The sequence below is a fragment of the Notothenia rossii genome (assembly GCF_949606895.1).
Source record: "Notothenia rossii genome assembly, chromosome: 7".
Taxonomy (NCBI): Eukaryota; Metazoa; Chordata; class Actinopteri; order Perciformes; family Nototheniidae; genus Notothenia; species Notothenia rossii.
In genome coordinates, this window is record NC_136905.1 from 21,605,538 (window position 1) to 21,632,466 (window position 26,929).

At 41.5% G+C, this 26,929-nt stretch overlaps 1 protein-coding gene across 5 annotated transcripts; it reads left to right on the forward strand.

Moving 5' to 3' along the window:
* Positions 1-367: 367 nt before the first annotated feature.
* On the forward strand, positions 368-24,876 carry znf1035 (zinc finger protein 1035). Of its 5 annotated transcripts, XM_079693948.1 has the most exons (5): positions 368-838; positions 9,215-9,269; positions 9,364-9,575; positions 15,894-15,957; positions 16,054-24,876. In XM_079693948.1, the coding sequence occupies exon 5, from the start codon at positions 16,095-16,097 to the stop codon at positions 24,210-24,212; it is 8,118 nt and encodes a 2,705-aa protein (XP_079550074.1). In that variant the 5' UTR covers positions 368-838; positions 9,215-9,269; positions 9,364-9,575; positions 15,894-15,957; positions 16,054-16,094; the 3' UTR covers positions 24,213-24,876. The 5 variants fall into 5 exon arrangements, with proteins under 5 accessions (XP_079550074.1, XP_079550072.1, XP_079550073.1 ...); XM_079693946.1 differs by lacking the exon at positions 9,364-9,575; XM_079693949.1 differs by lacking the exons at positions 368-838; positions 9,364-9,575 and adding an exon at positions 2,308-2,385.
* The last annotated feature ends 2,053 nt before the right edge of the window (positions 24,877-26,929 follow it).

The window sequence follows — 26,929 nt, forward strand, 5'->3', positions numbered from 1 at the left end:
AACAGACCAGACCTAGAAGTGGCGCCATTTTGAAGCAAGTCTTGCTCACAAAATGGTGGTAAACAACGTGTTAACCCTTTAAAGACCAACCACGTCCGGTCCAGCAGGCACATTTGATTGAGTTCTCCAGTGACGGTGATCAAACTCATCTTACATCAACACAGTGTTACTGAAACTGCACGGGGGTGCACTTAAGCTCAAGTGAGGACTTCATTGATCAGTGTAGTGACTGTCAGTGCAAGTACAACTGCCTGCGCCACAGCAAGTAGGGGGTGCGGGAGAAGCTGCGGGAGAAGCTGCAGCAGCAGCAGGAGGAGGAGGAGGAGGAGGAGGAGGAGGGATCGCGGTGCGGTTGCCCGGAAGTAGTAGTTCTGCCGCCCTGTCAGGCTGTGGCTGTGTCAGCCAAAGAACATTCAGGGGCGGGCTCTTTTTGAGACCCCGCACATTGTTATTGGTTGTAACAAGACCATCGCATAACGTACGCACAATTTCGGGCACATTGTGTGAAATTGCGCAAAGTAATTATAATGGAGGCTGATTTGGATCCAACGCTGCAACCCGGGGCACAACAAGCCCGATAGTGTAGCACACGTCCTGAGTCGAAAACGCTGGGTTTTTTATATAACTATCTTTATCGACCCACAGTCCAAAAAGAAAGATCTCCTGACGACATTCCTGAGAAGAGACGGGAGCCATTGGCAAGGAGGACAGCCACTTTGTCCGTGTACTGGCAAAGAAAGCGGACATCTTTGAGGGATAGAAACACAGACCATGTAGCTAATAAGCCACAAAGGGATTGTCGGTGAAGCACACAGAAGCTACATGGAGCACTTTTCCGGTAAGGCGTCCCGTTAAAGACCTGAGGAATCATTAGCTGTTTCCGTGCTAGGTAGCATTGTGCTAGCTGACTGAGGTACCTATAGCTAGGCTCAACCAGAAGATAAATCAGTGTTGGATTAAAATGAAACCCACACGTGGCTAGAGTTACAAACCTCACTGCTTCTGAGGATGTTTATGTGTTTTGAGTTGATTGCATCTCAGCGTTTCCTTTGTGTTCTCCGTCTAGGCTGGCTAAAAGTTCATCATATTAAGCATTCACAACCATTACAACATCATAGAGGTGGCCATGCCATTTCGCCTCCTTTTAGATAATGCTTATCTTGTATTTTATAATAATAACCAGGAACTGCTTGTGGCAGCGCTGTTGATGTGTTTCTTTAAAAGGTTAATACATTGCTCAGTAAGCTTTACAACAACAAATATGTCACCTTCGAGTTAGTAATGTTCTCTCCGGGATCCTTGAACCAAACAGTTAGACGTAAAAAGTTCAAATAGCTTGATGTTTCTATTATATCCATTCGGTAGTCCCTAGCCTTTATCATTTTTTATCAAATTACCCCATGATCCCTCTGCAAAAGAAGCAATGTCAAACCACATACACACCCTGGTACCTTTTTTATATACTCTATCGGCCTATTATCAAATGCAGAGCTCAAAACATTAGAAACTCACCTCAGTGTAGTGTAGTCAAGTTTAACAGCTCTTCAACATAAATAAAACATTTAATTAATACCTTTCTAACAGTGTCATTACATCTGGACATTATTGTTTTGTAATGTAATGAATATGACTATTTTACCTGCATGTGGAGCAGTGGATTGACACCTACTATGCTCGAAAATGTGAACATGGTGCATACATAAACAAGAAAAATAAATTGTAAGAAAAGGACCCGAAAAAAAAAAATTATAACATTAAAATATAGCAATATTTTCATGAAATATAGTCATACCAGTTCAAATTGAATAAAAGTAAAATATGTGCAGTATTGGTATGACAAGCGGAAGCCACGCAGATATAAGATGTAGCTTTGTGTACATTGTGCATTCATGTGAAAAACTTGGATGGGTTGTGCAGGACATACTTTATTAAAATGAACAAGATATTGTTTGCATTATGTGTATTAATGGAATGCATAGAATCTATGATGTGGCTGAGGGTCAGTGGGGGTCCCGGGCCTTGTTTTTGAGTCCTGTAGCAGAGGGGAAGAAACTGTTCAGGTGGTGAGAGGTTTTGGTCCTGATGGAGTGCAGCCTCCTGCAAAAGGGGAGTGGTTTGAACAGTTTGTGTCCAGGGTGTGAGGATTTGGCCCCAATCTGCCCGCCTCAGGGTCCTGAAGGCATGCAGGTCGTAGAGGGATGGCAGATTGCAGCCAATCACCTCCTCTGCATAGCTGATGACACGTTGCAGCTGCCCTTCTCCTTGGCTGTAGTTGCAGCGTACCAGATGGTGATGCAGGAGGTGAGGATGGACTCTGATGATGGCAGTGTAGAAGACCACCACCATCATCGTCTTTGGCAGGTTTAATTTCTTCAGCTGCCGCAGGTAGAACATCCTCTGCTCCGCTTTTTTGGTAGCATTGAATGTAATGGGGGTTAGACATTTGGCTGGTAGAAATCAATATGACAAGAATATAGCTATGAAATAAGACCATAACAAGTAAGTTGAGTCGTAATCTAAAGTTACGGACCCTGTAGTGTTATAGGCTAGTATGTTGATTTTGCAACTGCTAATTAGGTATTTGCTCTAGGGCTGCCCTCGCCTAAAGATTTTTGTAGTCGTCATTTAAGGCGAGTAGTCGACTAATCGTTGCACGTTTATGCTACATTATAAATATATATTTTTTTATTTATTCTTTTTTTCCCTTCCAAAATGGTTTCAGTTTCAAAGGCTGATAAAGAGCGTTATTATAACAGCATGGTACGTTGTGCTTCACATAAAGTATAAAATAAGACTGTAATAATGAACCGTTGAAATATTAATTAAATGTAGTGAGCGCATGAGTCACAGCGCACGGACGGAGCGGTATAAACAGCAGAAGCTCCAGTAAGAATTCTTATTGTGTATGTGAACAAGCAGCAAGGACACACATGGAACATTTAGTTCTAGTTTATATTATTCATATCTGAATATAACAACCCAATAAATACTACAGAGGAAACGGAAACACTGAAAATATGAGCGTCGGCAAAAATCCCTCTGCGCAGTACGCCCTCATCATGAAATTAAAGCTTTACCGTTTTCTGATGTCACAATGATTATATATTATAGGTCTATACAAAGAATCACTGCCGCTGTTTTCCTCCGAGTCTGAGAAAGTTACACACGTTGTCGGGATAATTAAGCTACGCTGTGATGGTGGGTACGGAGAAGACTTGTTGGCGTCGTAGTTTGCATGTCACCTTGTGGGACTCGTCCAACACTCGCTCAGAAACATCCACACTTTAGATTTCCTGCCTGATCAAATTAACTTAATGACCAGGCTCCGCTCTGAATGAAGTCTGAGGGGGTTTCCGGCTGACACGTCATAGCACATGCAGCACACAGATGAAGCTTCTTTTTTTTTTTTAACTAATCGACTAATGAAAAATTGCTCGATTAAGACTGAATTAGTTGACTAGTGATTAATCGACTATTTGGGGGCAGCCCTAATTTGCTCAATAGTTACACCGTAATTGTATGTCTGGTCTGACTTAACTGGCATTGGCTGATGTAGGGAGAGGTTAAAGTCTGTATTGTCTTTGGTTTATTCTTATATTGTGCACCTTGTAGAACAAATACAGCTGCGCCACTTTTACAGGGGTACACACTTAGAATGAATGCTTTGTATTCACTACACTTTTATAAATGCCATAACATCTGTTGTGCATCTCAAGTAGCTATTTCATCCTCCCCCTATCAGCTATCACTTTTTTGTTCAAGTGTCGTCAGTGGCTGTCAAATCCTAAGTGTATCATCTGGATTTTTGCAGTGTTCTTTCCCATTACAATTACCAGCAAATTGGTTCAAAAAGCTCTATAAATGTTTTTGTTCATAGTTATATTAATTGCTTTGTATCAGGGTGATCAGGGTTAGAACAATGCAGATGGAGTTGGTTGGCAGTTAATTCTTCATGAAACGGTGTGCAGTGTGCCCTTACTTAATCCTAGAAGCGGCGACCAGAGCCGAAAGAAGGGAAAAAACCATGCAACATTCAACGTTCTCGAGCAAAGGCATAGGGAGGTACACAGTGTTCTTTCTTGAATGCCCAGGAGATCACCTTGGTCAGGGATCATATGTTTTGCAAGACAGTATAAGCTTTTACGTTTTTTTTTGTTTGGTACTACGCCTAAACATAGTTGCTAGCAGAGTTTCCGAATAATAAACGGAGCGCTCTCTCTCCTGACAGCCCGTCAGTATCATGCAGCTCGCGGATCCATTAATGAGTGACCCGACAGTAAAAATAAACATATCTATAACTAGTTTAGGTAGTTTGAGAGGTAGTTAAATAATTGTGATTTTCTAACCTGAAGTGTGTGTTTTGCTCCGCTCACCTCTGCAGGTGATCATGCAGAGCTGCGTGTCGACTCGTCAGCAGCAGCTGATCTCTCTCTCCCGCCAGATTAGACTTCACTCGCGTTTATGTCCATATCGATCAGATCTAGCTAATGATAGGACTACCTGCTTATCAAGACACCTAAACAATTAGCGTCGCTATGCAACCGGGTGAGGTCATTTTTAATTCTTCCAAATGTTGTTTCAGTTAATGTTTTAATGTTTATCTTAACATTTTAGTTTCCTGCAAATGGCTTGCTCCCTCATACAACAGCAGGTTCCAAAAAAACAAGAATGAGAATTGCCAAAGTCAAGGCTTTAAAACAATAGGCTACAAATCAATTGCTAACGTCATTGTTACCTTGTCATCTTCTATACAGTATTATCCTAATAATAATAGTAATAATACATTTGATCAACAGAGCACTCCTTTAGGGTACTCAAAGACACTTCAGTCCGACACATTTGTGATTTGAATGAAGACAGATTGGTGCAGTCACAGATCTGTCAAGGGAGTTCAAGAGGGAGGGTGCAACTATGGAGAAGACTCTATTGCCCTATTAGGTCTGGTGCTTAGTGAAGTGAACCAGGGTGTTGGTGTCTTAGGGGCGGAGGTTGCGGGAAGGAGTGTGGTGATAGAGCAGTTCATCGAGTTAGAAGGGGTCCTGGTTATGGAGGGATTTTGAAATGAATGCATTGAGGGGCGGGGAGACAGTGGAGGTGCTGCAGGTCAGGGGTGATATGGTCACGGGAGCGTGTGTGGGTGAGGAGACAAGCAGCAGTTTGGATGTATGCTCTGGCAGTAGTCGATTCGTGATGAGATGAAAGCATGGACTAAGGTTTTGGCAGCAGAGAAAGATGGTTGTGTAAAACATTCATGCTTTACTAGGGTTGGGTACTGAAAATCAGTTCTTATTCAAGCGGCCCGGGAAATGTAGCGAGCAAAATACTGGGGTTAGGAAGCGAAAATCTGTACTAATTAAGAAAAATTCCTCTACCGGGATTATAAGAATTGTGAGGACAGGAGACCAAGCCCCATGGACAGCAGGTCTCTCTCTTTGCTCTGTATCCGTTGATCACTGCACGGCAATTGTGCCCCGCTCTCTCACTCACTACACACAAAGCGGCTCAGCTGCACGTAAAACACCCTTCATCTTTATCAACCCATCTTATATTCTTTCTCTACCATGTAAGGAAGGTTATTAAACGTTTTAGCTCCTATATTGTTAACCTGTTAAGCCCCATGCCTGTTTTTCAGGTCTCAGGCTCGAAATTGACATTCCCAGAACAAATGACTATAGGCGCTTTCACACCGGAGTACTTTTCCCAGGAATAGTTCCGATAGTTCCTGGGATTTTGCGTTCACAACAAAAAGATCTGGAACTAGAACTTTTTTTTTTTTTTTCCTGATTCCAATTTCTGATTGGCTGGGCGAATTGCAAACCACGGCCCGTAAAACTCCGAAATGTTTTGTGAAGCCGCCATTTTATTTGCTCACATTAGCATTTTTAGCATTAGCATTAGCCCAGCGCACCAACGGAAAGAGACTAACTTATGGCAACAAAAAATAAAAGGGGGTGTCGGCACTTCTGGCGATTTACCCGGGAGACATGCCTCGTGGTGTCCGTAGGCTTGCACTCACTGTCAGAGATATAGCTAAAATACTTCCAAACTTCGCTTCTGGCGTCTTTTTTGTCAACAAGCCGAGGCGCAGCGGCAGTTGCACTCCCACTTGCAGCCATGCTTCTCGTTTTCTTACATTCTCTGGCAGCTAGCGAGTGCACGAGAGAGGGGAGGGACTTGGAGCATGCTTGAGAGGGAAGGGACTGCAGGCACGGCTGCAGTGCAGGGAGTGGATGCAGAGCGCTGAACACACACGGCTCTTATTAAAACAGCGCTTTCTCACCGGAGTACCTTTCCTACGTCATTCTTAAAGTACCGATACTAATGAAACGGATGAATCGTAACGTTTTTAACGTCAGGGTATCACGGTACCTTTCAAGTATCGGTACACCGTGCAACACTAGTCAAGGGGCTTCTTAACATTTAACAACCTATTAATGTGTCATATGCACGATATTGGAAAAAACTGTCAATGGGATATTTTCTTCCCCTGCGATATATATATATATATATATATATATATATATTGCGTTTTTTTTAACTATATTTAACCGGATGAAGGATTTTAGTCACGGATGTCTGGATCTTAACTGGTTGACTCATCATACCTTAAGTCATGATCCAACATGTCATGATAATGCATGTTGCTTACCCTTAAATAAGGGGGTTCATCTGTGAATGAAGAAGAGAAGAACCTTTATCCAAAATAGTTCCAGTTGGCAGATGTTGCTTTTCTTTTTGGAAGTAAATCTTCATTCTCGCCGGTATTGTCCTCCTGTGCCTCGCTAATTTTTTACCGGTGTTTTGATGGTCTGCAAACTAGCTGGGCGGGGCCTGCTGTGATCTGATCAAGAATGATTGTTATTGGTGGTTTGCTGTACATGCAAAGCCTGCATGTCACTCACTCAAGTACCCCTGACATGAGTGCCGCGCACGTTTTCCTTTTCTAGCAAGCAGCAAAATAATTGTAACATGACGTGTTTGAATTAAAGTGGACCTATCATGCAAAATGCACTTTTCTACGTCTTTTATACATGAATATGTGTCCCCGGTGTTCCAGGGAACTCACCAAGTGTCAGAAAATACAACCCTCTCTATTTTCCTCCATACCCAAATCTCTTAAAAAAGGGCTGCAACGGATCTGGTACAGACTGATCCAGATTTGAACACTTCTATGACGTCACAGAAGTGGCGCTACGGCTATTAGGCCAACTCCACCAATCAGGAGGAGACAGCCACGGACATTGCCGTTCGAAAGCCCTGGAGACGCTGTAGTACATATGCCAGGCCTGTAGATGGTACTGTTCTCACAGAATCAGCCCATGCAAAGACAGTGTTAAATTGAGCGAAATGAGGAATGGCTAAAATGCATGATCTGTTTGGTGTTTTGAAAAATGTAAAAGTATAAATATGCCTTATATAGGTATGGTCCAACACTATATTATTCAAATATAGCATGATAGGTCCACTTTAATTTACCTACTTAATATCGAACGTCCTAAAAAATAAAAATAAATCGCACGTCCCTGCGATGTGAATATCGCGAATGCACATATCGCGGTTATCGCCCTGACACGATATATCGTTCAGCCCTAGTGTCATACCCACTTAACGGGAAGAAACTTAGCTAACTGACGGTATGAACCATTATGACGATAGGTTAGGGTTAGATTCCACAGATTCTAGAGGTATAACTATAATCAGGGGTGCACATAAGTGGTACGCAGGTACGCATGCGCGGCAACAATCTGAAATGCGTACCGTCACTTGTGTCACAAAGCGCATTCGCGTACCGATGTATATGTGAAGCTTTTCCAGAAGGCGGTTAGATCATCGGACGACGGAGTTGGTCTCCGTGTGCACAGACAGGGCTGCTGTTAACGTCGGCCTGTACAGCAGCACTGCGCTAAAACAGCTGATCACAACGTTCACACGCTCTGTGGTCACGAAGCTCTGCACTCTACTACCCCCCCGTTGACATTCGCGATATAGGGGGCTTCATCATACTCCACTAGCACCCCCACCCGCTGATATTCGCGATACAGAGGGCTTCATGGGAACTTTGAGGGCAGCCGGAAGTTGGAGTACCAAACACTGACTCCAGGTACTCATCTGAGTACCTCACTGAGAAAGTTGTGTGCACCCCTGACTATAATCACTGTGCGACCAAAACTCAGGGCAGCGAAGGCAAACCCAGACAACATAGCTTTACGGAGCCAAAACGGCATATGTCTTACCTTTGCTGTTTTTCTGATTTCAAAGTTGTGTTCAATGGCACTAAAACGGTAAAAATGCTGCTGAAGGTTAATCCAATGTGTCTGTCACTTTGAAAGGATTACTGATAATCCATCATTCCATTTTTGTCAAAAACTGAGATTTCATATTAGCTGCTATGCGAGCTACAACCCAGCTTCCGGTTTTGGGCAAACTGTGTGTGCATCACTCTCACTCCTTAATGGTAATATTTAGATGGATTTTAGGAATGTCCCCTCGATTCTATTGGCTCTAACGGTTAAAAAGAGGTGTCAATCATCAAAATCAACAGAGGGGGGCCAGAGATATGGCAAATCCACTCAAATTACCCTAAATTTGTTTTTTGTTGTTGCTAAACCTCTCTAAAAAGGTAAAATGTCACTTGTTTTGCGTCAATCTTGATACAGGGTACTTATTATGTGTTTATAGTTTGGATTACTAAAGCATTTAGTCTACTATCTCATCATTCAATGGTGGTTTTTGGACGAACACTATCATTTACATTTTTTTTTACTATGTTCAATATGAATTTACTTTAAAATAAAAACAATTCTATATTGATTCTGACTTTTCTAAAGCCAACTCACAGGTTTATGATTGCTTTGAGACAAAATATTATTAATTTACCCCTTCTTAGAAGTGAAGTTATGGTAATTTGTTCTGGGAATGTCATTTTCGAGCCTATGGCCTGAAAAACAGGCTTGGGGCTTAACAGGTTAAATGAATCGTACAACATTTTACATTGATATTTTACTGCCATCCATATTCTTTTTCAGATTAGGTTGTGATTAAATAAAAATATCTGTAATCACAGCTGGCATAGGTGTTTGTGTCGCACACGTTTTAATTTTTTGTTTTGTGTGGAGGAATAGCTAGCCACCAATGCAATGTTTTTGGCTTGCAAAAACAAAACTTAAAACAAGTGATAGCGGTAATAATGATTGCATTTCTTCCCCCTTTACAGGAAGCCTGCATCGATGTGTTTCGAGATTTAGATGCTAACAGATGTTAAACACCAGGTGAGTGTGTACTTTTTTTTTTTTTTTGAGAGATGCTTAGGCGAAAGGGAAAAAAAAAATATATATATATAGACTGACTTTGTGTCACTGTTAGTTCCAGAAACTTCCAGTCTCCAGTACAGCCAGGTTGGATTTACGGATCTTATCTTTGATAAGCCAGTCAAGTTCTTCCACATCCAAACTCATCCAACCATGCCTTTATGGACCTTGCTTTGTGCACTGGGGCACAGTCATGCTGGAACAGAAAAGGGCCTTCCCCAAACGGTTTCCAGAAAGTTGGAAGCATAGAATTGGCCAAAATGACTGGTAAGATGAAGCACTAATGCCCCTTTCACACCAGCGTGGTTCCCATTCTAGCTCCGTGCTAGAGCTTTTCTAGAAACCGGTTTTTCTTTTCAGCCCCCGTTTTTTTCTCACCGCCCAGAGCCCGACTGGTTTACGTCGCTGATTTTCTCCCCAACGGCGTCGGGTCGATGATCGTGTTGCTTTTAATCATACGAAGCCAGATTAGATTAAATTAAATAACTACTTCTAAACCCTTGTACTTATCTCCAGAGTGCTGTGGTTCATTGTTTATTAATGTGTTTCAGCTGCATTTACCGACCGCTTCAGTGCTGCCCGCTGTTGGGCATCACTACGCTGTTATGAAAGTTTCTCTGGTATAAAATGTGTGATGATAGCATAGCTACTGAAGCTAAACTGACTATCTTGACTACTTGTTGCTATCTTATTGTGGCATAAGTCGGCACATTTTACCGGCGTATTTTTCATTATGATTCTACTTGTGATAGTCGGACATGAGTCATGACAACCTGTGCAGCCTGCGTATTGATTCCATCCGATAGCTGCTATAATACAAACAAAACGTCTGCCTGCTCTCCTCAATCATCAATGACAGCGAACGGATGGTCAAACAGAATCACACTAAGTCTGGCTAGTGTTGCCTGACTTTATAAAGTGTGTGTTTTTTTTTTTATAGGTGTGTGGTTGCGTTCTAGTCACTTTGCTCAGCGCCACAGCTTGTTACAACTTGTTACAACTTTTATTTGCGGTACTCGCCATAAACTGTTATTGCTCAGCAGGGGCGGACTAGGACTACAAATCAGCCCGGGACTATCGACCGGCCCACTTCGGTACCGCCGGCCCACCCCGGTGGTTTAACGCTAGTAAATTGTCATCAGGGGGGGGGGGGGGGTGCTAGTGACTTATCCGACCTGCCCAGCTCGATGCCGCAAGTAAATACCGCTAGTAAGTTGCCAACGGGAGACTTATCCGACCGGCCCACATTGTCCGACCAGCGCCCACTTCAGTACATGAACATGCCCTCAGATACTGTTTCCTGCAAAATGTTGCAGGAGGCCCCCGGTACCGGGGTCTCTCGGGCTTACAGGTGAATAAAATATGAATGTTTTATATCCATGTAACGGGAAGAAACTCATAACTGATCATTAAAAAAAAAAACACACAATGCTAACGCTGAGCCTCTGAATTAGCAACGAGCGAAAAATGCTAACAGATTACTGCACCGAAATTCACTCACAAAACCTTATTATTTATCTTTGCTGCACATCCAACCCATCGTTTCACATCGTGAGGTGACACAGAATCGAAGGGTACCCACATTATCACTCAATTACACGAACTCGCGGAGATAATAACAAGAACAGACATCAAAACATGTGGCGCTAGGTAGCTAAAAGTAGTCAAAAGTGGTCTTCAATGGCATTAAAACGATAAAAACGCTGCTGAAGTTAATCCATAGGTTAATCCAATGTGTCTGTGTCCCTTTGAATGATTTCTGATAATCCATAAGCAATAAACCTGTGTTTCCAGGGTGTCCGCGGGGTCTTAAAAAGTATTAAAAGTTGATAAATCAATTTAGCGAAAATTAAGGCTATTAAAAAGTATTAAACGGCATTTTCCAAGGTATTAAGAAGGTCCACAGCAACGACAACATGAAACACCCTTTAATTTACTGAAACGACATGTCAGAAACCCCCTCAAGGCGGCCCCATGCAAAGCAAGCCGTAAAATGCTGCTTCTTATTTTAAGTTTCGTTGCCTTGCTCTGCTCTGTGGGGAGGAGGGGAGGGGAGAGAGTCTGTCGATGGGGATCAAAGCTGTCCGGTCCCACATGCTAAGTGCTAGCCAGAAAGCTGCGGCGTTTAAGTCCTGACTCTCCCGATAGCCAATCCGTTCCTCCCCTGACTGCACGTTGCTGACACACACCGCTGCAGTGCAGGCTCTCTGCACGGAGGAGCCGCGGAGGAGCTGCGGAGTCCGGGTGATGCTGCTCCTCCAAGGAAGAGACACATGGTCACTAAGCCAAACTATATCCGGTTACAGAGATCTGCTATTTTAAAGTAAAGTCAACACATATCGACCCTAAATATAGTCTATATTAAGAACGAGAAAAGTCTTAACATATATATCGTTTTTTGTAAACATATGACAAATGTGTGAGGGTGATGACGTCAGAGCATCGTCCTATGCCCCGGACAGCCCGGCCCAATTTAACCCCTGGGTATTTGTGAGGGAGCTCCTATGGCATTACCCCGCTGAAGCTCACCAAAGTTTAATATATTTCATAGTTCAAAGTTTTGTCAATTGTTTTGTTTATTGGTCAAATACTGGTTTCTGAGGAGTTTTACTGGAATGAAAGAGCACAGTCTACAGAAGCAACAAAGCAGCATACTGCATTAAACCTGGCCTTCACAGAGAGGTTGAAGTTCATGTGGAGAGGAGGCTTCAGTAGTCTGTCTGCACTCTGTTTAGTTGTCCTATCTTACAATCAATATAGTAAATGTGAGGTAAAGTGTGTTGCCAATGTAACCGGTTAGAACTCGAAGTTGCGATGAGGTCTTAAAACGTATGGAAAGGGTCTTAAAAAAGGTCTTAAAAGGTATTAAATTTGACTTCAGGATTCCTGCATATACCATGGTTTCCGTTTCTAGAAGCCAGAGCTAGAGACAGCTTCACTCTGGTGCAAAACTGCGTGCGCAAAGCCCACACCTTTTTATTTTAGACTGTGAGTGGGGAGATTCCCCTTCGATTCTATTGGCTCTAACGGTCAGAAAGAGATGTCAATCACCAAAATCGACGAATGGGTTCCAGAGAAGCGGTAAAACCCCCATTTCCACCCAAATCACCTCAGATGTGGAGTTTTTTTTGGCTAAACCTCTCTCTAAAACGGTCAAATGTCACTTGTTTTGCATCAATCTTGATACAAGGTACTTATTATATGTTGTACTTTGGATTCCTAAAGCTTTTAGTCTACCTTACCATCATCCAAGGGTAGTTTTCACTATAAGTAAAAAATAATTTTTGGACGGACACTATAATTTACAGTTTTTTTACTATGTTCAATCTGAATTTTCTTTAAAAATAAAAACATCTATATTGATTCTGACTTTTCTACATCCAACTCACAGGTTTATCATTACTTTGAGAAAAAAGGTTATTAATTTAACCCTTTTTAGAAGGGAAGATATGGTCATTTGTTCTGGGAATGTCATTTTCGAGCCTGAGACCTGAAACAGGTTAAGAGGAGTGTCTTAAAGTACACCCTGTAGGGAGTAAAACTCTTAACACAGAAAAGACCTCCCCTAAACGCCTCGTTGGAGATTTCTCATGTTCTTCCTGGGCATCGTGACGTCTGGATACCCAGTAGCCACGCCCAAATGGACCAATCCGTGGAGCCGTTACGTTACATCCGCGGAGCCGTTACATTAAGCCCCCGCTGATTGGTCCAAATTGACCAATCCACGGGATTCCTCACACACACACACTCAGTGCAGGCAGCTCCGCTGATTTCTCCTCCCTGGCTGCATGCTGATAACAGACGGTTGGGATCGCGGCGAAATTCTCTCTGCAGACCCATTCTCACAGAGTTTATCAACTTTTTTCTTACTCAATATCAAGCCACACTTATTGTTTTTACTTCGGCTGTGAGTTTGTGTGTGCTCATGATGAGTTTGGCTGTGTTTCGCTGTGTATCGCTAAACAAGGAAACCACATCTCCACGGAGCTCAGCGCGATTCACAACGTCCCGACCAGTCAGAGCAAAGTGTGCTCACAGGGAGGGTGGGGGCTGGAGCTATTGGAGCTCCAACGAGCCGTTAAAGGCCGAGAGTGAAATTCAGTGAATACAAGTAGTTTACAGAGATGCTGTATGAGAAACCAATGTGAGTTTGGAAAATTGCACAATATAAATATATTCTAGTAGACCTCAACAATGGAATTATGATCAGTGGAAATGGCCATGACATGGGACCTTTAATACTTCTATCTATATAGTGTATGTTAGCCTAGGTAAGATGTTACGTTCAAGACTTAGTTACTAGAGTCCTCCACAAAGGGCTGAGGCTTATCCAAATTCACATACTAAGCAAAGTACACCAGGTGCCCCTATCTATTAGGGCTGTGCATCTTCACTGGTCTCACGATTCGATTACGATTATCCTGTCTTCGATTCAATTCGATATCCCGATGCATCACGATTCATACCAATGCGTTGCATCCTAAATTTTCTATATTGCTGCACATGGCTTATTTTTCATCAATGCATACATGCAGTAAATACATAATGAACTCTCGTTTTATTATTTAGAAATTGCTTCAGAAATCAATAACATAAATGTCTTGACATTAATTTATAAACTAAAATAAATGAATTGAATAGGTCTAGCCTCCCTGTCTGTGTGTGAAGTTGTTCCATCCTCAAAAACAAAAAACGAATGCTTCTGCAGTCTAGCTTCAGCTTCTAGCAACGGTCTTCTGTTAAAAAAAGGACACTGAATGTCCTGAATGTGGCATCACACACAGGACTTGAGTCTGAACACAGCAGACAACAGGAGTATTTACAATAGCATATACAAACAAAAATACTGCATGTGGGTGCACACTTACATACAGTCTTACTGTTACATAAATCCCATGAATCTATGAGATTAAGTTACCTTCATTATATCTCGGTGATTAAGTGAATAATAAAGTTTCTATCAGGTTACTATCAGCCTGTCACTCATTATTTTCAGGGAGGGGGTGGGGTTTGGAGGAACGGAGATGAGACGTGATCGCGGAAGCTTTTTTCTTCCTTCCTTCACAAACTTTACACACGTACTGTATATATCGTCTGAAAATTGCTAGAGGAGATTCATACTCTGCAATCCAAGACTTAATTAAATTCACCAAAAATCTGACATGATTGTAACGCGATTATTTTTGAAAAACATAAATCCCTGTGTCTCTGAGCCGCAGCGACACGGAGTGATTCAGAACTCCGTGTCCGTGTCTGCTGTTGGTTCTGGACTGGTCTTCTTGTGTTGGTGGATAAAGCAGACTGCTCCGTGTTTGGTGTTGCTGTGCCGCTGTGCCGCTGTCACGTCTGTTCCCTGATCTCTGCGTCACCTACCGATTTGATATTAAAGTGACAGAAAAAAAAACTTTATAGTAAAGCCGCGGCCAGAAAATCTTGAAGCAACGTTACTACGCTTTAATCAATTATCTCCGTCACTGCATCGATACCGAATCGTCCACGTCCGCATGGCAATGCATCGTAGAAACGATTATTTTCAACACCCCTACTATGTATCATTCAGCTCTTCTAGGGGATCCTAATTTCTTCACAGGGCAGATGGGATAAAAGCATTCCTGTATTTTCTGGGTCTGCCCTAGCAAGAGAAGAGAAGTGTGCGAGCAGACTATGGTCAGCCCTGCGCTAAAACATATAAGGGTTGTTTGTCGAAGACAAACACTTGATATAGTTAATCTGGAATCAGTGGCTAATGCTGGCCTGTAATAAGCCTTCATTTAGCCCACATGAAATCATTGAATGGCCTACCCGCCTGTCTACCTACCTACATACCTGCCTAAAGATGCACACTCTGCCAGTGCACTCATTGCACATAACTGGATTATTCCACAAGGCTGGGCAGACAAATTGTCACTAAGTCTTACCTCTTTGACAAGCTGCAACAAGTAAATATTTGGTTTATTTAGTGAATGATCATTTTTGTAAGGAACCAATCTTTTCAGCAGCTCTGTATCAAACTATATTATTTGGCATTGTACCAACTTACGCACCACATCCAGCATCTTCCCTTCAGTTAAAGCCTCTCAAGTTAATTCTCGTAGCTATGCATCACTTTGTGTCTTTGTGCTCTAAGCGTTAAGCCTCAGCCCAACCAGCCATGCTCACTTGTGCCCCTCTTTTTGGATAGTGATACTACATTGCAACAACCATATGCTGTTTTTTTAGGCTGAGCCTGACCACTCCCCCAACAACCAGACCTTGCCTTCAGGGAAGAGGGTTTCTCTTACTTCTGTTTCACTAATGATATGACCTTTCCCAGGGATCATTTTATCTTGGTTAATACTATCTGGAACAAACATAACCTCCAATTCCATAAGGTTACCTCTGTAAACATGCGTTCGGAATTTGTGTAGTCCTCCACACCTTCCCCTGTGTCTTGCCTCATCTTAACATCCACACTCTATCCTGGACACATTTCATATCTGCCTGGTGGCAGGTTCATATTGGATTGCATTTTGATAATATTTGTTTAAAAAAAATGTTGTGACTTGTAAAATTGTCCACAATAATATTAATTACTTTTTTTTTTAGATGTCCACTTGGATGCAACCCACATGACCGTGGATTGTCTAAGACCTTGTGTGTCCAAGAAAAGGTCAGATTTTTCTTTTCAAATATTGCACAATAGTTTTTTAGACGACTACAGTTTTAGTTTCTCTGTTGTAGTGATATACTACTTTGTTTTTTTCAGGTTTTGGCTAAATAAGCCCGAGCTTAAATTCCTGGCGTAAAATGGATCAAGGATGGGATTCATACTTCCATAACTTTCCACCTCTTACATCGGAGACAAGCACTTTGAGAAATACATCAGAATCTGAGGAAAGTCTTCCTAAAGACATAGAGAACTTCATTGGACATCATGACTTCACAGGCCCAATGGATTCAAATGAAGCCCCTGCAACAAACTCAAACTTCGACAAAAACTTTTACTCGAGTCCCTGTATGGAAAATACCAGTTCAGACTGTCTTTATCAAAGTTACTGCAAGGAAGCACCATTGCAAGCTGATCTAGAACAAATGGAAAAAGATTACTTGCCAAAATGTGCAAATAGTGATATCTCAGATTTGGCCACAGAAGGGTTATCGACATCCGGACCTTTTCCTTCTTCTTTAGCAACAGATTTTCAAGATCTTAAGCAAGACTGGGGAATGCTCGCTACGTCATTAATTGAGGACTACTCAGATGTTAGTAGCTGCTCGGATGCAGGTGAAACAAAGTCCTCGTGTAAGTTCATGTCAAGGAATTCAGTTCCAACATCTGAAAGTAATATTGCTACAAAACCCAGGTCAACAGAAAAGGTTTTCAATGATACTGGAAAAAATATGCATTCCACTGGAAGCCTGTGCCCAAATATGTCAGAAACGGATGGTATTTTGCCAAGTACATCAAATGTGATGGTAGGAGAAAACATTGATGAATGTACACAACACAAGCAGCAAAGTCCAGGAAAAAAAGTCAAATCTTTAACAGGACACAAAAAGTCCTCGTCGACTTCTAACATAGTGACAACTACAGGAAGCAAGACTGTTGCGGATAGAAATGATTGTGGTGCTTCTCCAGTTCAGAAACTAAAGGAGTGTGTGGAGACAGACCCTACCCAAGAAAAAAATTCAACAAACTCGAAAAATGGCCTTGAAAACTTGACTGGGGATGGATTAAACTACCCAAATGGCAATGAGGAGGATCAGATTATGGGGACATCTCCAAATATCTTGACTCAATTGGAGAATGAGCAAGATAACTCTGATGAAAAAGTCCTAAGGAAGGAAATGAAGGAATCATGTGATGATGAAAATGATAGTCCGAACTCAACTAATAGTCAAGTTGAAAAAATGGAAATTGACTATCAGGAGAAGGAAATTCAATTAAATACCTCTGCATTTTCAGATCATCCAGGTATAAAGGCATCCAATTGTGACGATGCCACTCAAAATGTTGCTCAGGACATATTCAAGGCTGTGATGAGTGATGGTCATTTAGGCAATGGCAAGGATGAGAATAGTGGTGCAAATCATTCAGAATCATGCCTACTGCTACATAGCTCAAGCACAACTGTACATTCCTGTCTAGAAAAAGAATGGATTAGTGCAACAGACGAGACAAATACCACTGATCCAAAACAAGATTGTAATGGGCCTGGTATCACAAGTGTCAGTTTTCTTATTGATACTACTGACAAGGAAGAGAAAAGTGTTACTGGTCATGTAGAATCCTGCTTACAGCCAAACAGCGTAAGCACAGATATAAATCGTTTTCCGGAAAAGGAAAGTCCACCAGAGAAGAAAATAATGACTACTCATAAACAGCCAGATGGTAGTGATCCAGATTGTAGTGATCAAAGTGGTAATAAAGAGCAAAGTGTTTCTAACAAGATAGGACTCTGCTCAGACCTAAATCCTAATCTAGAAAATGAATGTCCAGCAGAGAATACAAATACAACCTGTTCTTCAGATCAGCAACTGTCACTAAATCAAAGTCTAGTGTCCCTAGAACCAGGAAGTCAAAGTGGGGATGTTGCGGAAAGTGCAAGACAGTTGTTTGAAGAGATGGACACCTCTACAGAGGAGCAGTCAGGACTTGGCATGTTGTATGGTGAGCCTCTGTCAATAGAAGATTCTTCATGTGATGCTGATGGTACAAAACTTGACGCCAGACACTATAAAGACACCTCTGTGTCCGGACCTGAGAGTAACAGCGTGAACATTTCAGAAGAAGAAGCCCTGCAACTCAAATCCTCTTTACAAATGAGGAAACGCCTGCAACCTGTCATAATATTAAAGACGTCAGAGTCAATAAATGGGACAAGTAACTCTTATCAATGCTCGGATTGTCAACACACAACCAACGATGTGGATCATCTCATTGAACACCACCATTGTAACCATGACATGCACAATTTCCAGTTTTGCAAGACTTGTAATCTCTACCTGATGAAGAATAAGCAAACGGAAACACGTGTGTGTTGTCAAATCAAAGATAGCCTTGAGCTTTCTTCTGATTCAAGCCTACCGAAGAAAAGAAAACGCTGGGGCGGACACAGATGTGTAAAGTGTCGAATACAATTTTCAAAAATGCATCTGTATGTCAAGCACATGCGAAGTCACACTGGCCAAACACCCTATCAGTGTAATGGATGTGGAATGTATTTTGCACAGCCGAATTGCTTGCAAAGACACAAACATATACCTGGTAGATGCAAGCGACCAAAACTTGCAGTTGCAAATGTTGATGCTGTTATCAGAGAAACAAAAATACCACCACAAAAGGACCTGGTACAGAACAAACCATATACAAATCCATCTGGTTGTTATGTAAAGCTTGTTGACATCTCCAAAACTCATCTGTGTAGTTTCTGTGGTAAATGCTTCTCAACTGCAGTCGAGGCCAAAAAGCATATCGACAGCACACACAAGGAAAAGAGTCTGGCAGTTTCATCTAGTCAGTGTACCACAAAACACAGTAGTGAGAAAACCCCAAAAGTGGAGAATGACACAAAAGGAAAATATAAATGTCCTCTCTGTCCACGGCTTTTCAAGTACTCCTACAACAGGGCTCGGCATTTGCGTGACTGTGTCAAACTTTCACTCACTGGTGGAAAGGAAAAGACTTCTGGTAAATATCGATGTCCATTGTGCCACATAACCTTCACTTTACCAAGCAATCGATTTAGACATATTAAAGCTTTTTGTCTCAAAGAATGTCTTAATCGACTTGCAAAAGAGAGGGCAAAGTCAAAGGAACAGACCAACCAGAAGACAACTGACATGAAGCAGAAAACACCATCAAAGCAATATAAACTGAAAAAACAGCCCAAGGAAATTAAACCAAGAAAGCAAGCACCCCCAGCTCTAACACCCTCTAAGCCTGTTCCAAGGTACAAATGCAATTATTGTCCAGCAGTCTTTTGTCATGCTTCGGGAAAGTACAGACATATGAAGAAACATGAGCAATTTAAACTCACTGGTAAAATGTTCACGTACAGGAATTCAGTTTTCTCCACCTTGTCCAAAAAAGCCACTTTAAGTAGTGCAAGCGCTAAAGAGCGTAACAACACCTTAAAATCCACAGAAGCAAATGAAAGTCTTGTCCTGAGCTGTACATTTTGTGGAAGTTGTTTTGACACACCACAGTCATTGAAAAGACATGAGAGAAATCACACGGGTGAAAGACCATACCGCTGTCTGGATTGTGGAAAAATATTCAAGAAACGTGCCTATCTAATCATTCATAAAAAAAACGTTCATCAGAGGAGGATAGAATGCACTGTCTGCAGAAAGATTCTCCCAACTATTGGAGCATTGATCCAGCACAGAAGCTCACATCTTAAAAGGGGAAAGCTTCAATGCCCAGACTGTCATCTACAGTTCCAGTATCCTGCATATCTCCTCAGGCATCTAGAGAGCCACAAAAATAGAGAAAACCAGACAAGCCTGCTTGAAGATAGACCAGCATTAAAACCACAGCAGTCCTTGGAGTCTGTAAAAGAGAAGAGTGGACCAAAACAGCGGCAGTGTTCCATATGTAAAGATGTGTTTGATGATGCCCATGTACTAAGAAAACATTCTCTTACACATATATCTGTGTCTTCGTCAAAACAGTGTCCATTTTGCAAGCGTGATTCAAAAAATCGCCGCAATTTGCTGCGCCACATGAGCATACATACTGGAGATAAACCCTTTTCCTGCATTGACTGTGGAAAACAGTTTTATCTAGAGACGTACCTCAAACTTCACCGTGAAAAGTGTTCAGCTGATCAAACCAGACCCCTTATCACCTTGGAGTCTGACGACAAGAAAAAAGGAACACATCAATGTTCCTATTGTCCTCGGACGTTTACTAAGAAAATACGCCTGCAAAGACATCACGATGGACACAAGACAAACACTCTGCTTTTCTGCTCAGGATGTGAGCAGTTCTTTGGATTAACAAAATTAAAACAACATCAAAACAACTGCATGGAAACTCCAAAGCACAACACTGGCTTATCATCCAAGGATAGCGTCTGCAAAAGCACTTCACAGGCAAGACAGAATGTCAGCAATATGTCTTCAAAATCCAATGCAACTAGCAAGCTTTTCTTTAAATGCCCTCACTGTACACAGAGGTTCAGGTACAGATCTATACTCATGAGACATCTTGTTAGCCATACTGGTGTACAACCCTACTCATGTATGCACTGTGGACATTGTTATAGAAGTAAGTCAATGTGTCTGAAGCATGAAGCTTTCTGTGATGGTGTTGATGAAGAGGATAAGTCAAAAATCAAAGATGCTGCTGCAACTCAATTGTCAAAGACTCTTACTCCCAGAGAAGCAGCACAAAATCCCAAAGCTGAAGGGGAAGCTGAGTTCAAGTGCAAATTCTGCACCAAGTCCTTCATGAAATCACGAAGCCTGAGACGTCATATTTTGACACACAACGAAGTGAAACCTTATCGCTGTAAGGCCTGTGACAGCTGCTTTTCAAGGCATGATCATCTGAAAGTACATGAGATTCGTTGTAGGGGGAAAAAGACGCGATTAGAAATCTGTATTCCCAAAATCAGCTTGGATTACGTCGGCAAGGGATGGCAAAATAACTGTGAAACAGAGCGCAATGCAAAGCAGGAGACATTTGAGTGCAAAGTCTGTTCCAGGAGCTTTCCATCTCAGTCTAAACTTTCCCGACATGTCACTATGTTCCATGCTCCAAAACCATTTAAGTGCACACGCTGTGGCTCATCATTCACTCAAGAAGGATCCCTGAAAAAACATAGGAAGACAAAGAAATGCAGAAGGCCCTACAATGAACCCTCAGAAACGAATCCACAAACGGAAGATGTCACAAACCCGCTTAAAGGGGTGAGAAATAGAATTATACAGAGAATTCAGCCATATTTCAGCAAAAACTACAGATATGCATGTAGCTATTGCCCCCGTGCTTTTAAAAGTGGGTGGCAATTGGCCGTGCACAACCGTCTGCATACAGGAGAACGGCCATATGCATGTGAGGATTGTGGTGAAAGATTTATAAGGAAAGATTATGTGAGACGTCATTCCGCAAAGTGTTCCCAAAAAAGAGGACATTTATCAACAAGATTATCAAAGTCCACATTATTTAAAAGCCAACAGACGATCTCTAAAAGCCCAACAAAAGGCTTTTCTTGTGCATACTGTAGTTCCCGTTTCTTGCTATTTTCAGAGCTTCAAGAGCATTTTTTAAATGAACACAAGCTGGAAACAAAGGTTCCACCAGTGTCCTCTGCTCCCCTACAACACCATCTGTCAAACATACCCAACATCAAAGAAGAACCTTTGGATGAGAGTTGTGACAAACAGTTTAGTGTTGAGGTCCCCAAGCCATTTACTTGCCCAGTGTGCAATATGTCCTTCATCAATAATGCTGGACTAACTGGTCATCTGCGTGTTCACACAAGGAAAGTTCCTTTTAACTGTAAAACATGCAAGAAGGGCTTCTGGAATAAAAGTCTTCTCCGTAATCACAACAGGAAATGTAGATTTGGAAGCGTTTCAGAGAAAACTAAAACCCAACAAGCGGAAGTCCCTTTGAAAGCAGAGATTGATATTGTGCTGAATGACATGCTCGATTATGAAGAAACCTCCAAGTCAGTGCAGAGCAACTTCTCCTGCAAAGATGAATTTATGGACAAATCACCACAAAGCAGCTCAAGTAAAACGAAGAAAGCTGTGCAGTACCAATGTTCAGAATGTGATCAGAGCTTCACAGATGGCTTATTGCTCATTAGTCACCTTGAAGACCATGGAAGGCAGGAACAAGCAAAAAAGCGCAATGCATGTATTAAGTGTGGACAGGTGTTTGCTAGTCAAGGAAATCTTATAAGACACATGAGGTTACATGAATCTGATGAAACTTTATCCTGTCCTGTCTGCTCCAAGATGTTTAGCAATGTATCTAAACTTGAAATTCACAGAACATGCCATGACCCTAATAGGCCTTTCATTTGCAAACTGTGCAATCAAAGGTTTTGGACAAGACCATCTTTATGTAGTCATTTCAGAGAAGAGCATCCAGATGATGCATTTACTTGTCGTTTCTGTAACAAGGCCTATACAGTCAAAAAATCTCTAGATAGACATTATAGAAAGTGGCATATTAAAGAGCAGAGGGATCTTAGGGAAACTATACAGGAAAAGAGCTGTGCTGAAGAACCATCCAGCAGTCAGGTCAGTACAACTGGTGAAAGTGATGAGGAGGAAAATAACATTGAGGACAGTGATTCTGATTCTGCGCCTTACTTCCCATGCCATGTGTGTGGCAAGACATTCCCAACATCTGAAAGTCTTGAGGATCATCAGCGGTGTCACTTAGGTGAAAAACCACATGAGTGTGCAGAATGTGGTAGATGTTTTTTTCAGGCATCCCAGTTGCAGCAGCATCAACGAATGCACAAGTCTGAATTTCAGTGTCAGGCGTGTGGCAGGGGTTTTGTCTCGCTTTTTGCACTGCGTAAACACAAGCATACACATGGAAAGAGCCGGCCATATCGATGTACAAAGTGTGACTTCAGTTTCACAGGTCCCTTGCAGTTGGCAGAACACATGTCTTCCCACCGTGAAGAGAGCTTCCCATGCGATATATGCAATCTTGTGTTCCTCTCCAAAAGTAGTAGAGTTGAGCATCGGAAAAGCCACTCAAAGTCGGTTGACTGCCACTCATCTTTCACTACAAGGGAAGAACGTGAGACATCTGTTTCACCTTCTGAGATCTCATCAGTATCCACAAAAGAACTTAAGTATCGCTGTGGTGTTTGTGGTGAGCGTTTCAGAGACCCAGAGACTCTATCAGAGCACGGTTGCATGGCAGCCAATGAGCGACAATACTCCTGTTTGGACTGTGATAAACATTTTCTGCATGAATCTCACCTGAAAAAGCACAAGGCCATCCATCAATTACCATCTAATAGCAAATATCCATGCAATCAATGCAACAGTTGCTTTCCCTCTTCTCAGCTTTTTCTAAGCCATCTGAAGAGCCATGACAATGCCGCAGGAATAGAACACAGCAGTGAAGGTAAAGATGGAGATCAATCACATGGTTTCATATGTCCAGTTTGCCATCAGTGTTTTGCCAGTGCCACTGACTTGATTTTTCATTTTCCTACGCATTCTGATGGTTCATTTGAATGCAAGATGACCTTACCGTCTGGAAGTAAGGTTGAAGATCAAGATCACCTTCATGTAGGCAACTCAGCTACTGCAATTGAATGCACAGAGTGTGGCCAGAGCTTTTTGGGAAGAGATGCTTTCCGCAAGCACCATTGTTCCCATCAACAGCCCACAACAATGGAGGCTAAGCGCAGAAACCCATCTGCCAAGACATCTCTTCAAGCAGCAGCAGGAGAGGAGGAGGATGTCGATGTTCTTGGAGAGGACTTGTACAATTGCCCTCTTTGCTCAATGGAGTTCTCCTCAAAGAGTGCCCTTTTGGAGCATCAAAATAAACAGCATGGAACGGACAATCCCTACATATGCAAGCTTTGTGGAAAAACGTTTGCCAAGAGCCGGTACCTCAGAGAGCATGAGCGAAGACATCGTCAAAAAAACACATCTCTGCAGGCCACTGACAAGTTCATATGTTCCCAGTGCAACAACACATTTAATACAGCACAAGATCTATCATTACATATGAGATCACACGCAGAAAAAGAAGTTGGAGATTTCCGCTGTGACATGTGCTACAAGTCATTCAGCAAGTGGTCTCATCTTAAGCAGCACCAAGAAAGTCACATGGGCCAAGTTGTATATGAATGCACAGAGTGTGACAAAGCTTTCGCTTTTCCTCACCTACTGGAGGAACATCAACAGACACATGTTGGGACCTCTCAGTAATGATTGCTGCATAACATTTATCTTAGCTTCCCTTTCATGCCTTACATCTGACTGTGTATCTCCAATTGTTATCACAATTTAAATCTAGATCTAGATTTGTATTTTTTTCCCTTGTGTTGCATACTGAACAAGAACTTGAGTCATGTCACTATGACAGCGCATCTTCTCCTGCATGTCCATTGACAAATGTATCGGGATTTGTATACAGCCAAACAGCCAGTTTTGTCATTTTGTAAATCTATGACAAAGATATGTTAATTGTGTAAAGCTGTTTTACAACATAAAACAGTGTGTGTTCTGAATCAGACAATGCGTGACCTAAGGAGATCTTAATGAAAACTCTTTGAAAAAGGCTGACACTATTAAACATGATGGTTATGTATGTTTGACATTTATTTTGAGATACTTCTCAGTTTTGTTGATAATATGTAAGATATTATTCAAACTGGTCATTTTAATCTAATGGTATTTTATATGACATGTACTATAGGTACTTGTGCATTTTAGTGTTTTATCTTGGGTTGCATTTTTTCAGGTTTCTATTTTTTCCGTGTACATACATTTGAAATGTGCTGTAATTGAAAATTATTTTCACAACCCAATGTTACTTTGTTAAGGCATTTAACTTCAGTCAGATAAGAGATAAAGTCAACTATAAAATACATTTTTGTGTCACTCTTTTTTTGTATCTGTGTACTCTGTGTCAAGTTAAATACTACTGTCCCAAGCAAAGTAGGGTAAATATTTTGTGTATATTTTACATCAGCAGGTTCACTTATTAGAGCCAAATCATGTGAATATTCTGGGTTTGAGAGGAGTTGTGTGGTGCTGACAAAATCAGCTTACTGTGCAAAACATTAAAGGAATAGCTTTGAAAAGTTACATTTTTATTAAAGATCTGGTAGCTTTTACAAGAAGATACAGAAATAGCGCTTGGTAGATGACAAATTAGTCTTCATACAAAGGTAGTGTGGCAGATCAGTTGTTGGCACTATTAGAAGTTGGTCCTCGTTAGAATCAAGCAAAGGGCTCGGACCTTTCTTTGTTGAGTTTACAAATATTTCTTCCCAAAGTATCTAGAGATGTAGGTATCATTCTTTAATCATTTTTAACTGTTGTGACTTTAAAGTAGATTTAATTGAAGAAATGCACTGCCATGTTCTCAGATGATCTTTCATTGTAAAAAATTCTAGAAAATACACAATCTCAATTTATTTTGAAAATAAGATATATATTTTTTAATAGTGTATAAAAACCAGGAAATTCCAAAGGGTTCACATACTTTCTCTTGCCACTATATATGCTCATCGGCAACTTTATTAGGTATACCTTGCTAACACCGGGCTGGACCCCTTTTGCCTTCAGAACTGCCTAATTCTTCGTACGAGGTTTAGGTCCATATTGACATGATGGCATCACTCATTTGTCGGCTGTACATCCATGATGCAAATCTCTCGTTACACCACATGCCAACGGTGCTCTATTTGAGATCCGGTGACTGCGGAGACCATTTTGAGCTCGCAAACTCATTTTCATGTTGGAGAAACCAAAGATTAAGATGATTTTGAATTTTGTGACATGGTGTGTTTTCCTGTTGGGAGTAGCCATAAGAAAATGGGTACAATGTGATCATAAAGGGATGGACATGGTCAGCAGCAATACTCAGGAAGGCTGTGCCGTTTTAAACAATTCCCAAATTATACCAAGGGGCCCAAAGTAAAAATATCCCCTGCATCATTACAGTTTAGCTGGCAGGCACCTGGTGTGGTATTCTGCTGCTGTAGCCCATCTGCTTCAAGGTTCCACGTGGTGTGCATTCAGAGATGCTCTTTTGCAGACCTTGGTTGTAACTAGTGGTTATTTGAGTTACTGTTGCCTTTCTATCATCACACAACTGAATTATATTCCCCATAACCAGTGGCGTTTTAATATGTACAAAAGTGGTGGGGCACAAAAAACTTAAGTCTATATATAAGCTTCTGCAGTTAGGTTCATGGCTGGTGAGGCACTGGCACTGACTCTTCAGGTTTACAAATATTATATTTTGACCTAAATCAAAAGCTTTTTTTGTCTGATGCTTCGATTAAGTTTAAACAGACAGTTCAACCAAAGGATACCCAAAAAAATGTAATTTTATCATTTCAATATTGAATTGTTCTCTCTTAGTAAGATCCCATTTTCAATAAAATTGCGGTCTTACTTTGACTTGAAGATGAAGTCCATTTGCCTATCCTTCTGGACAAAAATCTCTATTACTTTTTTGTAAAAGTCCTTATCTTCTTGTAGTTTCAAAAGTCTATCATAAATCTAATCGATAGATTTATGATTCGAAAATTATTAAAGTAGGGTAGACATGTGGATATTATCCGGCTGAACAAAACGTGCATTTATCTAACAGGTACGTTTCCCACAGATCTTATTTTGAGCTATTTTCTAAAATCTAGAAATCTCATAGCTTTTTTGTCGAGGGAAGCCATGCGCAGCTTACTTCCGGGTTTTAGGATGCGTCACTGCACCTCTCTCATCTCCTCTTCACACACCACACTTTTTGCGGCACACTTTTTGCGACGCGTGAGGCTCAGGTTTGGGAAGGCTAAATAACTTTTTTTTACCTGAAACTGCCCGCCTCCGGCGTATAAGAGATCAACTCAGTGAAAGCACCGCCTGCTGACCAATCAGAGCTCAATGTGCGGAGTCTAAGGCCCAATCCCAAACGA

What these genes read in the sequence shown, in the direction of transcription:
- znf1035 (XM_079693948.1), top strand. Translation starts at nt 16,095, where the DNA reads ATGGATCAAGGATGGGATTCATACTTCCATAACTTTCCACCTCTTACA.